Genomic DNA, 12,404 nt, shown 5'->3' with positions numbered 1-12,404 from the left:
AAACAGTACTTTTATAGGGGATTGCCTTGGGGAAAAATGGTAAAACAGTACATTTTTAAGGGATTGCCTTGGAGAAAAATGGTAAAAAAGTACATTTCTAGAGGATTGTCTTAGGGGAAAATGGTAAAACAGTACATTTCTAGGGGATTGTCTAAGGGGAAAAATTGTAAAACAGTACATTTCTAGGGGATTGTCTAAGGGGAAAAAATTGTAAAACAGTACATTTCTAGGGGATTGTCTAGGGAAAAAATTGTAAAACAGTACATTTCTAGGGGATTGTCTAGGGGGAAAATGGTAAAACAGTACATTTCTAGGGGATTGTCTAGGGGATTGTCTAGGGGGAAAATGGTAAAACAGTACATTTCTAGGGGATTGTCTAGGGGGAAAATGGTAAAACAGTACATTTCTATGGGATTGTCTAGGGGGGAATGATAAAACAGTACATTTCTAGGGGATTGTCTAAGGGGAAAAATGGTAAAACAGTACATTTCTAGGGGATTGTCTAGGGAAAAATGGTAAAACAGTACATTTCTAGGGGATTGTCTAGGGGAAAATGGTAGAACAGTACATTTCTAGGGGATTGTCTAAGGGGAAATGGTAAAACAGTTCACTTCTAGGGGATTGTCTAAGGGGAAAATGGTAAAACAGTACATTTCTAGGGGGATTGTCTAGGGGGAAATGGTGAAACAGTACATTTCTAGGGGATTGTCTAGGGGAAAAATGGTAAAACAGTACACTTCTAGGGGATTGTCTAGGGGGAAAATGATAAAACAGTACATTTCTAGGGGATTGTATAAGGGGAAAATGGCAAAACAGTACATTTCTAGGGGATTGTCTAGGGGAAAAATGGTAAAACAGTACACTTTTAGGGGATTGTCTAGGGGGAAAATGATAAAACAGTACATTTCTAGGGGATTTTCTAAGGGGAAAATGGTAAAACAGTACATTTCTAGGGGATTGTCTAAGGGGAAAATGGTAAAACAGTACATTACTAGGGGATTGTCTAAGGGGAAAATGGTAAAACAGTACATTTCTAGGGGATTGTCTAAGGGGAAAAAATGGTAAAACAATACATTTCTAGGGGATTGTCTAGGGGAAAATGGTAAAACAGTACATTTCTAGGGGGATTGTCTAAGGGGAAAATGGTAAAACAGTACATTTCTAGGGGATTTTCTAAGGGGAAAATGGTAAAACAGTACATTTCTAGGGGATTGTCTAAGGGGAAAATGGTAAAACAGTACATTTCTAGGGGATTGTCTAAGGGGAAAAAAATGGTAAAACAATACATTTCTAGGGGATTGTCTAAGGGGAAAATGGTAAAACAGTACATTTCTAGGGGATTGTCTAAGGGGAAAAAATGGTAAAACAATACATTTCTAGGGGATTGTCTAGGGGAAAATGGTAAAACAGTACATTTCTAGGGGGATTGTCTAAGGGGAAAATGGTAAAACAGTACATTTCTAGGGGATTTTCTAAGGGGAAAATGGTAAAACAGTACATTTCTAGGGGATTGTCTAAGGGGAAAATGGTAAAACAGTACATTAGTAGGGGATTGTCTAAGGGGAAAATGGTAAAACAGTACATTTCTAGGGGATTGTCTAAGGGGAAAAAATGGTAAAACAATACATTTCTAGGGGATTGTCTAGGGGAAAATGGTAAAACAGTACATTTCTAGGGGGATTGTCTAAGGGGAAAATGGTAAAACAGTACATTTCTAGGGGGATTGTCTAAGGGGAAAATGGTAAAACAGTACATTTCTAGGGGATTTTCTAAAGGGAAAATGGTAAAACAGTACATTTCTAGGGGATTGTCTAAGGGGGAAATGGTAAAACAGTACATTACTAGGGGATTGTCTAAGGGGAAAATGGTAAAACAGTACATTTCTAGGGGATTGTCTAAGGGGAAAAAATGGTAAAACAATACATTTCTAGGGGATTGTCTAGGGGAAAATGGTAAAACAGTACATTTCTAGGGGATTTTCTAAGGGGAAAATGGTAAAACAGTAAATTTTCTAGTTAGAAGGTTAGGTTAGCTTTACTTACACGTGGTTTCCACTCGGCACCAGTCTCCGCCCGTTCTCGTGCCTCTTTCCTTTGTTTTTCTTCAAGCTAGAGGTATAACGGAAAGGTATCAGCCAAAAAAAAAAAAAAACAATATATATAAAAGCACGAGTCTGCTCTTCTGTAGCTTATCTGCTTCAAAGGACTACGTAAGGCCGTCGGTTAAGCTGAATGTGAGTTGGCCAACATGAACTCTATTTTCAATTACGAAAAATCAATACTGAATGCTATAGCTCTGGATATGGCAATAGGCAATGATGCAATAGCACCTCTAATAGGGAGGAGCGGCGACGGCAGCGCGAACGGCGACGGCAGAAAACAATTGAAAACAAAGAGCCAGACGTGAAATATACTCTGAAATGGATTCTGTCTGATACATTTAAGCCGTTGCCCTTCAAACTACAACGTGAAAACTCCAAGATTACCGGTTTAGCGAGGACTATCCTTGTGCTCCATGTTAGAAATAAAATTCTAGGCTTTCCTATAGCTTAAAATTGAGCGCAAAGCATCAAAGCTTTTAAAATATTGATAACCGCAGTAATTCTAAACAGTTTTTCGATAAACAGCGGTTTACTAGGAAGAAACTTGGTGTCTCCACGTCGGCGAGAGTTCGCAATTTTTCGAGTTTCTTTCGTCGTCATATTCGTCGTCGTTGCTTTGAAGTTCGATTTCCACTATGGCACTAGTGGTCCCTCTTACCGCGTGCTTAGCTTCGGTTGCTGAGACGGTGTTTTTGGAGCGTAGCCCTGATGTGACCGTGTGCCATAGTCTCCGTGACTCGTTGTCCTCCTGACTAAGGACTGGGCGCACGCGCTTGTGGTAAACCTTGAGGGTTTTCGTGTCGATCACCTTGGCTTGTTCCTAAGGAATGAATCAAGGATGGCATATTTAGTATTGCATGTTCCTAAGGAATAGATCAAGGATGGCATATTTAGTATTGCATGTTCCTAAGGAATAGATCAAGGATGGTATATTTAGTATTGCCTGCTCCTAAGAATAGATCAAGGATGGCATACCAAATAAAACAGTGTAACAGCTTCACACTCTTCTGTCATTACTTGATTGCGAATATCCCATATACTATGAATCCCACATGAAGAGTCTTCCCTGATTACCTGATTGCTTGTGTAGTTAAACTCGATCTTGCCATTCCACTCGCCTGCCACCTTACAGATGACCTTGCCCGTTGATGCGTTCTTCACCTCGCCCGTGACCCGGTGCAGCTTGCCGCCGTAGAAGGGCTTGGTGTGAAACGTGACGGAGGCGTTGTATCCGGTCTTGGGACATGTGATGTGCAGCTTACCGCCTAGCTCCACCCACGGGAAAGTCAGAATGGATCTGGGATTGAGCATTGATGAGTTTTACAAATGGGAAGCCAGTGTACGCAGGTGTCATAAACAAGCCATTAGAAAAGTGACGCTCTACCAACCGCGCCCCCAGTTATAATTGACGCACTTTGTAATACCAGGCACACTACCAGGCGCTTGGTTTGGACGCACTTAGTCAACTCAAATTGGAAGGAGAAAGCCGACACCTTATAAACTACCATTCACACACCAGTCCCATAAAATTGGCGCATTTGGTGATACCTGACACACCTTGTTTTCATTTAGACGCACTTGGCCTTAGAAAGACGCACACTTCGTGAAATAGAAATTCCAGCTCTAATATCATTACTCTCTTCCCTGGGTATCTAAACCTTACCGATCGCAATAACTCACCTACAAAATGCGCTCGGGAACGTGAAGTGGTATTCCTCTTCGTGTTCGAGTAATGTTATCACAGCTACAGAAAAACAAGAAAGAAACGTAAAGAATCGTTATTCGTTATACGGTTGGTACACTGGAAGACAGGCAATCAAATCCCTAGCCAGCCACACCTTTGCCATTTTTACTCGCTATTTCGGAAGACGAGTTAAAAAAGTTTTTCTTTTCATCTACCTATTCAATAAAAAAATATCACAAAAGCTAGCCTGCTTGCCAGCTCTCCAGTGGGTTTATTCGGAAATTACTGTCGATTCTCAAAACCAGCCCATAGAAATGGATGCATTTTCGCATTTGGTATTTCGCTAGGATGACAAAATGGCCAGAGAGAAGACCACATACCCTCGCCTACGTTAGCAACTCCAATAGACATCCCGTAGAATTTCGACTTGGTCCATATATGCGCGTTCAAACAGATCTTCTTACGAGGACATTCTGCATAAAATCCAGACACTACAAAGAGATAAACGCATAGGTTACAAAATGTTGGTGGAAACATCACTGTCGAGGAAACAAAGTATTATGCGGCAGGAAGAGAGTATGATGAAAAATAACGAATCTCCCTTACCCATGGTGACGATCCTGGAGACAATTTTTAGAACAGACATCAATAATGAGGATTCGTTTTTTTTTTCGACTTGGTCCATATATGCGATTCGTTTTTTTTTTTTTACATCATATTCTCCTAGCTAGCAGCTATATGATGGGGGAAACTCAATAAAATTGTAAATACTCTATTCAGAGCTCACTAAATAGGTTCATAAAAGGAAAATCGGCGCTATAGTATGAATGCTATTTCTATTTTCGGCATGGGTTATCACTTCAGGATTGGACTTCCACCCCACAATACTGTCTTTGGTCTTCATTTCCTAAAGTTTTCGAGTGATTTCAAGTATTCCGTAAAGTTTCAGTGAAGTAAGTAATCGATACAATGTCGTAAGAATCTGAGGCCGGTTCCTGAAAAGCCGACTAGCGCTAACCCAGGGTTAAATTTGCCCTAACCCACGATAAGATTTTTACCTCCGGATTAGTTCTGTTATCGAAACGCTGGTTAGCGCTGACTCTGGGTTAGTTTGGAGGTTAAACCTTATCCTGCTCGCGAGGTGGGTTAACTCGCTAACCTACGGTTTAGTTGGCGTAACACAGGCCTCCCAAACTTTGTAGTAGAACTAAAGTTGCATAAAATGATGTTGCCGACAAAAAAGACGTTACACAAAAACAAAGCATGGATCAAATGTCCTAACAATTCGCTTTGTTATGCGACCTTCGTTGCGATGCTGACTCGAAAATTGTGCTGGGACAAACGGAAAGCTACATGAAATTTATACTTGAAATGAATCTGTCACGCACCAACTCGAATCCTGCAAATGACATTTTTGGCAATGAAATGGAGGTAATTACAGGCGACAATTAATTACAGTAGAGGTGTTTTGGGGCTTAAATAAAACAAGCAAAGGTAAATTAGAGTTGTTGATCTACTGTGGTATCCTGTGTGAATGTTACTAGTCAAACCGGGGGTTTATTTGGCTTTCAGGAACGGTGAGTTATCCGTAGGTAAGCTAACTTACGATTAGCGATTTTTGACCCCGGATTTTAGGCACTGATCTAGGGTTAAGTCAACTATGGTTAAGTTAATCGTCCTTTGAGGAACAGGCCCCTGTTTCTTTTACCTGGAGGGTGATGGGAGATCTGCTCAGCCACAAACCGTAACCCCCTGTCATCTTCCATGACTGACACGTCATTAGCCAGATTCAGGGGGTTCCTCTCCATTCCCGTGCTGCATTCCTCACGAACATCCCACGAACACGTGAACGTCTCGCCGAGAATCGGGTTGTACGGCTTTTTCGCCAGAGAGCCCTACGGCGAACAAATTTCGACGCTTTTAGAGCGTTTTGACATGATTATATGGTAGGCATATGCTGGTCCTCGGGGACGCCCAAGATTCAAGTCACTTCCCGATTCAAGTCACTTCCCTAACTCGAACTATGACGGGTGTTATGGATAGTGATAATACAGTAAAAGCCCGCTAACCCGAACTCTGACGGGTCTTATGGATAGTGGTAACACAGTAGAACCCCGCCAACAGGTCTTATGGATTGTGGTAATACAGTAGAACCCCGCTAACTCGAACTCTGACGAGTCTTATGGATTGTGGTAACACAGAAGAACTCCGCTTACTCGAACCCTGACGGGTCTTATGGATTGTGGTAATACAGTAGAACCCCGCTTACTAAAACTCTGACGGGTCTTATGGATAGTGGTAATACAGTAGAACTCTGCTAACTAAAACTCTGACGGGTCTTACGGATAGTGTTAATACGGTAGGACCCCGCTAACTAAAACTCTGACGGGTCTTATGGATAGTGGTAATACAGTAAACCCTGCTAGCTCGAACTCTAAAGGGAGAAAAAACAGTTCGAGCTGCGGTGCGGTGGTTCGAGTAAACGAGTTGGATTGAAAGATTTATTTGTTTTATCTAAATCGAGCTTGATTCGAGCTATCCAAGCTCATGATAGCGGGATTCTAGAGTATCAAAGACGGCTTACTTTCCTTCCCACATGGAACGACGTCAAGTAAAATTCTAAAACCGCTAGAATTCTATCTTCCGCAGTTAGACCATCAGCGATCCTGGGAAAATGAATCAAAACAATGAGTCGTACAGTCAACTCGAGGTCCATTTTAGGGTGTGCTTTACCTAATAAACATATCTGGATGAGCGAAGAAGTCGGCATACATCTCAAGTAGCGATCTAGGCTCGAGGATGAAGGTGGGAAGAACAACCTGCAAGTGAACACACTGATCAGCAAAGGCGAGGTAAGACAGGGTACACTAGTCTGCTAAGGAGAGGAGAGGCCGGTTAGGGTTAGAAATAAATTGAGGCAAGGTAAGATATGGTATGGTGAGGTAAGACGAAATATTGGAGAGCTGCTCCAATGTGGTTTGATAAGGAAACTCTCTGAGATCTACTCCGTGTATAAGGCATGTTGTTACAAGGCGGTTTATAAGGGTACCCTACCTTTGTCAAGTCCATCCCGAGTTTGAGCTGTGACAACAAGTGCAGAATGACACTCTTGTGCTCCTCGACACTCTGGTGCTCAGGTTCCTCACCTGAGCTGTACACCACTTCATCAGTCACCTCGCCATTGCGACACAGGACACCTGACCAACACAAGTGATAAGTACAGTGGAAACTACATATAACGGCACCTTTAGCACCTGAAGAACACCATAGGGAGGGATAAGTACAGTGAAACCTATACATAATGGGCACCCTTGGCACCTGACGAAAACCATAGGGGGGGATAAGTACAGTGGAACCTCCATATAACGGACACCTTTGGCACCTGATGAGAACACCATAGAATGGGGTAAGTAGAGTGGAACCTACATATAACGAGCACCATTGCCACCTGACGAACAACATAGGGAGGGAAAAGTAAAGTGGAACCTACATATAACGGGCAAAATTGGAACCTGTCGCGCATCATAGGGAGTGAAAAGTAGAGTGGAACCTACATATAACGGGCACCATTGGCACCTGACGAACACCAGAGGGTGGGGTAAGTAGAGTGGAACCTACATATAACGAGCACCTATGGCACCTGATAAACACCATAGGGAGGGATAAGTACAGTGGAACCTACGGGCACCGTTGGCTTAGGGGTTTGAAATCGATACTTTGGGAAGTGTCCATTATACAGAGGTTACCACTTCACTGAGATACATTATTTTCTAAGAGGTCCTACTGCAAGCCGTGGCATCTATCCTTTTTGAACTCCAGGGAGAAGTAGGTAGTGTATAGGATTAGCATAACGAGTGGGGGATTGAGTCTGGTGATTGGAACTGTGGGATCGATTGGCTGGATACGCCAAGATGTCAACCCTGTCTAGCCAAAGTACACAACAACCTCTTTAACCATTCTATAGATGATAATTCCCTACTCGCAATTGACTCAATCTTGCTTAGTAGAGGAGACTGGTTAGGAAACGCGGCGACCTTCTTTGAAGTGTGTCTGTTAAATTTTTCTCGTTATCACGTGACACTGACCCTGCACAAGACCAGCATACAGTACAAGGTAATAATAATAATACATTGAGTAAACTAAGAATCGTTACTCTTTGCATCAATACTGCACATCGATCTTTTCAAAACTCCATAGTATTGATGCAGAGTCGTACATCATGCTTGCCTTGTAAGCTCACAGAGATTTTTCAATAGAACCCTACTCTCTAGAGCATTTTAACCCGGCTCTGTACTTGTACTAAACGTACATGGCTTTATAAAACTAATTTTCTAGGGCTGTAGAACTCAGGATGTAATTGCGATAAAACATGCCCGGCTCTGTACTTTAATGTTCCAAGGTATAAGACCGGCCGTTTTGGCAATAGTTTTATAATTAAGAATGCTTCCTCCCGATTTACTTAGATTTTATATACTTCTATTAGTTTCCCTGTAAATAATTTTAGTGTAAATAATTTCATAATTCAACCCTTGGGTTGCGAGGATTTTATTCAATAAACTATCTATCTATCTATCTATCTACTTGTACTAAACGTACATGGCTTTATAAAACTAATTTTCTAGGGCTGTAGAACTCAGGATGTAATTGCGATAAAACATGCAAAGTAATAAAAACAAAGATTAAAAGAAATGGCAAAGTTTCAGCGATTGATTTGTAACCAAATACGCATATTCATAAATTTCGTCCAGAGCGCCTATTGCTTATGTGCTTTGAAGCCCTAGTCACAACACAGCCTAATACATAACCTTATATAATCTTTGAAACCATTCAAAGAATTGGTCATTCATGGGATAATTCCTTACCAGCATTCTTGTCCATGCTGATTAAAGCTTGTTCACAGCAAGACACGCTAGGGTTTTCAGTCGCATCGTCTGCTCCACTCCTCTCTGGTTGCTTCGCCTGATTCTTGGGGGTGCCAGGGGTGCGCAAGGACCGTAAATGCCTCATGTCAGGACTCGGCTTGCTCGGCGCAGGCTTGGGGGTAGGGCTACTGAAACACACAGAGTGGAATCAAAGTCAAAACAAGAAGGTGGGGGAGGATTTTGGTGCGCTTAGCAAAGGCTTAGGGCTACTGAAACACACAGAGTGGAATCCAAAGTCATAGAACCAGTTGGGTAAGATGGGGAAAGATGCTGGAGTGGAATTCAAAGTCATAACATGGGGTAAGATGGGGTAAGATGATAGTGCGCTTAGCGCAGGCTTGGGGTAGGGCTACTGCACACATTAAAATATCGAAAAAGTGCAGATACAGCACGCATTCAAATAGCGATCCAAGCTTACGACTTTCAAATCCCCCAATCAAATTATACTCGAAGATATTAAAAAGCTGACCACGATTCTATGTCCCCAAGACATTCGTCAGACTCTTTGGAAAATGGCTATAGAGGCAATGTTTCTCATTAGCCGAACGGATTTATTATAAATTTCCATCAATTTGCTGTAGGGGGTGCTGAAAATATCAGATAAAGGAAACGGTCTTGAAGCATACATTTACCCCTTTTCCTATGTATCTAACTATACATATAAGCTGTATCGTACACTGTACAATGTGCCAGGGCCGGTTTGTGCGTGTCGTTAATTGTGTATATCGAAAGCTCACTATCAATGATCCCATAGCACAGATAAACACTGGACCAGAAGTATCCAGCTGAGACATGAATAAAGAAGAAACCTAAACATCTTGAAAAATTAAAGACAAAATTATGTATCTACGTAAAAAGAAAAAAAAGAAAAAAAAAACAATATATAATACATTTATTTACTATGACTCAGGACAGAATTTAAAAAGTCTACCGGGACTCGATCAACAAATATGCGATCATGCAATATTTATGAGTTGAAACCGCAGCTCATTCGTCGTAGCGTTGCGACCGATTCATATAAAAGAGTAATTTGAGCGAGAAAATCATAACACTTCACAACAAAACTGAAAAATTACCCGAAGAGTTAATGAAGACAGAATATTTCCACATCATGCAACTCCAACACCGGAACACAAGCACCAACATTTACCGAAACAATAGACGCATTAAGGACAATGATATACCTGTGGAAGTCTAAAGCGCGCCGTACTAAAAATATCTAGGGGACTCTCTTGTCTTTGAAACCGCGCGAAAAGAACTTGTTTTTGACAAAAAACCATCGGAAGACTTTAATAATCAGAGCTGTTTACTTCAATATTTTCTCCTTCCAATTTCCATATCTAGTCGGTCAAATAATGAGGAAATTTAAAAAAGATACACGTAGAGCTGGTTGTATGCACAACTGTCAAAATGTGAAGGTTTAACTGAAGAGCATACTGTCGTCTCCGAAGACTAAAAACACCACACACTCATTAACATTACATTTATACTGTTCCACTTCCTTTGTTTTCAACTTCAGACAACCCTTGTATCTAGATGATACTTTTCCAATTGGATTTGTATTATAAGCACGATGCGCTGTTGTAGCGGTGAATCTAGACCGCATGGACTCCAAAAATCATTGTTAACGTGCGCGGAGCGTCATAAAAACATCGTAAGCGAAGACGTGCGGTTAATCAGTGTTTACCTTGGCTTCTTTACGCGCATCTTGGCGGCTTTAAGTCGAGCGCTCGCCATTTTTACCAACACTCGTTCGTTCAACAGTCGCGTCGTATTGTTGTTCAATCGTTGGTTTGGCAAGTTGTTATCAGCACCCCATGCGACGGAGCCTCTTTAAGTATTCATGAGTCGTTCGGGATGTGGTGGCAAGGGGATGTGACGTGTGTATATGTGAGCCCAGTAGGGCCATGCTGGCTTAGTTCGCTGTTTGCACACTCAACCGCGAAAACGGTAATAGAAAATCAAACAAGAAACGTAAACGCAAACCGCTAAGCCCCAGTTAACGCTGTTTCCACACCCAACGCGAAAAACGAAACGCAGGCAAAAGAAATGCAAACAAGGAAAGTGAAGGCACGTCTCTTAGACCCAGTTAACGCGGTTTCTATGCTTAACAGCGAAAAACGAATCAACGGTTATAAAAAAGCAAGCAAGGAGTGCCCATTTCGCGCTGTTTACACGCTCTGATGACGAAAACCGCTAATAGAACAGTAATCAAGGAGTCAACCTCGTTCCCAGGGTCTTCTGGGTAATTTCCAATAGTTAGAAACCATATTGAAAACTACCCAGAAGCCCCTAGGGAAGAGCAGCACATCAATTTCAACAAAGGCAAATTGGCTTGAAGCGTGCACAGCAACTTATTATTTGACCATCTTATTTAACACCTTATGATTTTACCAACAATAACCTTTTCAATGGACAAAGGCCATACGATGTTTTTGGAAAAAAATAGCGGTGAATAGCCACCTATCTCCGGCCGGAGAGAGGTTCGTTTGAGTTACCACTGTAGCGTACGGATTATTGTATTATTTATTGTATCTACTTTATTATTGTATTATTTATTATATCTACTTTGTGTCGTACTGATTATTGTATCATTTATGTATCTACTTTGTGCCGTACCTTGATTCTGAAGGCTCCAGCCACTCTAGAGTTACACCACCTGTACAAAATAGGCAAAATAAAGCACTACGAATTAGTTATCAGTAGCAGCATAACAACACAATGGCTCACAGATATGAGCACTACTAGTATAACTATAAATGTCAAGTAACACACAAACAACCGCTCATAATGGTTAGAAATGAAAATTTCCCGGTTCTTCCAAGTAGAACAAAAAAAAATAAAAAATAATTAAAGAGTTTATACCGACTGGTGACATGAGAGTCTGTGGGAGAGGGCTGATATATATTTGCCAGTTCTCCTGATAAACTATTCAGTGATTCTTTTTCTCATTTGCTATCGGAATGTATTTCTCCCCCATAGGAAGCTCGATTGAGGTAACCAAAAACGCCGAATTAAAAAAAAAGTTACCAATGGAGAGGTTAGACCTGATTATCAAGATTTATATTACACGAAACATAAAATTATAATCTTTACGATGGCAGAAAGAGTGAAAAGGGATTAATGATCTGTACAATCAAAGGGAAAGAAATAATACAAAGAATAATTGCTAATGAGCAATGTACGTCATATGCTGGGGTAATTAAAAACACATTAAAATTTAAAGCAAAAACATGGTGGGCCCTTAGTCGCTTAACGCTCGATGTTCCAGAAAACACTCGATCATCCACTGAACTAAAACAAAAAAAGTTGCTAATCAGATGGCAAACTTACAAGTTTGTCTTTGCCATAGAGAAGTCTAGCTATGCCGTCGGGCCTAAAACATCTAAAAGAAATTAACAAGACCTCGAGCTAAAAAAACATCTAAGGATAAAATATTGGCTAAAAAAGCAATAACGCTAGTCTATGTAAAACAACGCAATAGAAACTAGCAGACAGAACGCCCTTCCCTTGAATAAAACAACGATGATTCTTCACTGTACAAACCTCGAGACTTCAACCGATACTCTTTTTCGAATACCATAGCCATAGGTTAGAATTACGAGGAAGTTACAAAAGAAATCTCGCCTGACAGATAGCATCCGCGACTACTGGGAATTCCTCTTTCTCAAAGGAGTCGAGACAGCTGTTTTTCCCT

At 41.1% G+C, this 12,404-nt stretch overlaps 1 protein-coding gene across 4 annotated transcripts in view; it reads right to left on the bottom strand.

The window, feature by feature from the left end:
* Nucleotides 1–12,404, bottom strand: part of LOC5519998 (oxysterol-binding protein-related protein 11) — a 36,345-nt gene that overhangs the window by 4,281 nt on the left and 19,660 nt on the right. For 3 of the 4 annotated variants that reach the window (XM_048724546.1, XM_048724547.1, XM_032365090.2), the window contains exons 12-22: nt 11,327–11,366; nt 8,648–8,835; nt 6,840–6,982; nt 6,519–6,604; nt 6,370–6,451; nt 5,494–5,680; nt 4,166–4,276; nt 3,782–3,845; nt 3,176–3,398; nt 2,760–2,921; nt 2,043–2,108 (exon numbers count right to left, since the gene is read on the bottom strand). In XM_048724546.1, the coding sequence (XP_048580503.1) occupies nt 2,043–2,108; nt 2,760–2,921; nt 3,176–3,398; nt 3,782–3,845; nt 4,166–4,276; nt 5,494–5,680; nt 6,370–6,451; nt 6,519–6,604; nt 6,840–6,982; nt 8,648–8,835; nt 11,327–11,366 (1,352 nt within the window). The remainder of the gene's footprint in view (nt 1–2,042; nt 2,109–2,759; nt 2,922–3,175; nt 3,399–3,781; nt 3,846–4,165; nt 4,277–5,493; nt 5,681–6,369; nt 6,452–6,518; nt 6,605–6,839; nt 6,983–8,647; nt 8,836–11,326; nt 11,367–12,404) is intronic. The other variant, XM_048724545.1, reaches the window with a different exon arrangement.

Source organism: Nematostella vectensis, chromosome 3, assembly GCF_932526225.1.
Source record: "Nematostella vectensis chromosome 3, jaNemVect1.1, whole genome shotgun sequence".
NCBI lineage: Eukaryota > Metazoa > Cnidaria > Anthozoa > Actiniaria > Edwardsiidae > Nematostella > Nematostella vectensis.
The sequence above is the reverse complement of the archived record's forward strand: the minus strand, read 5'-3'. Positions and strand labels throughout refer to the sequence as shown.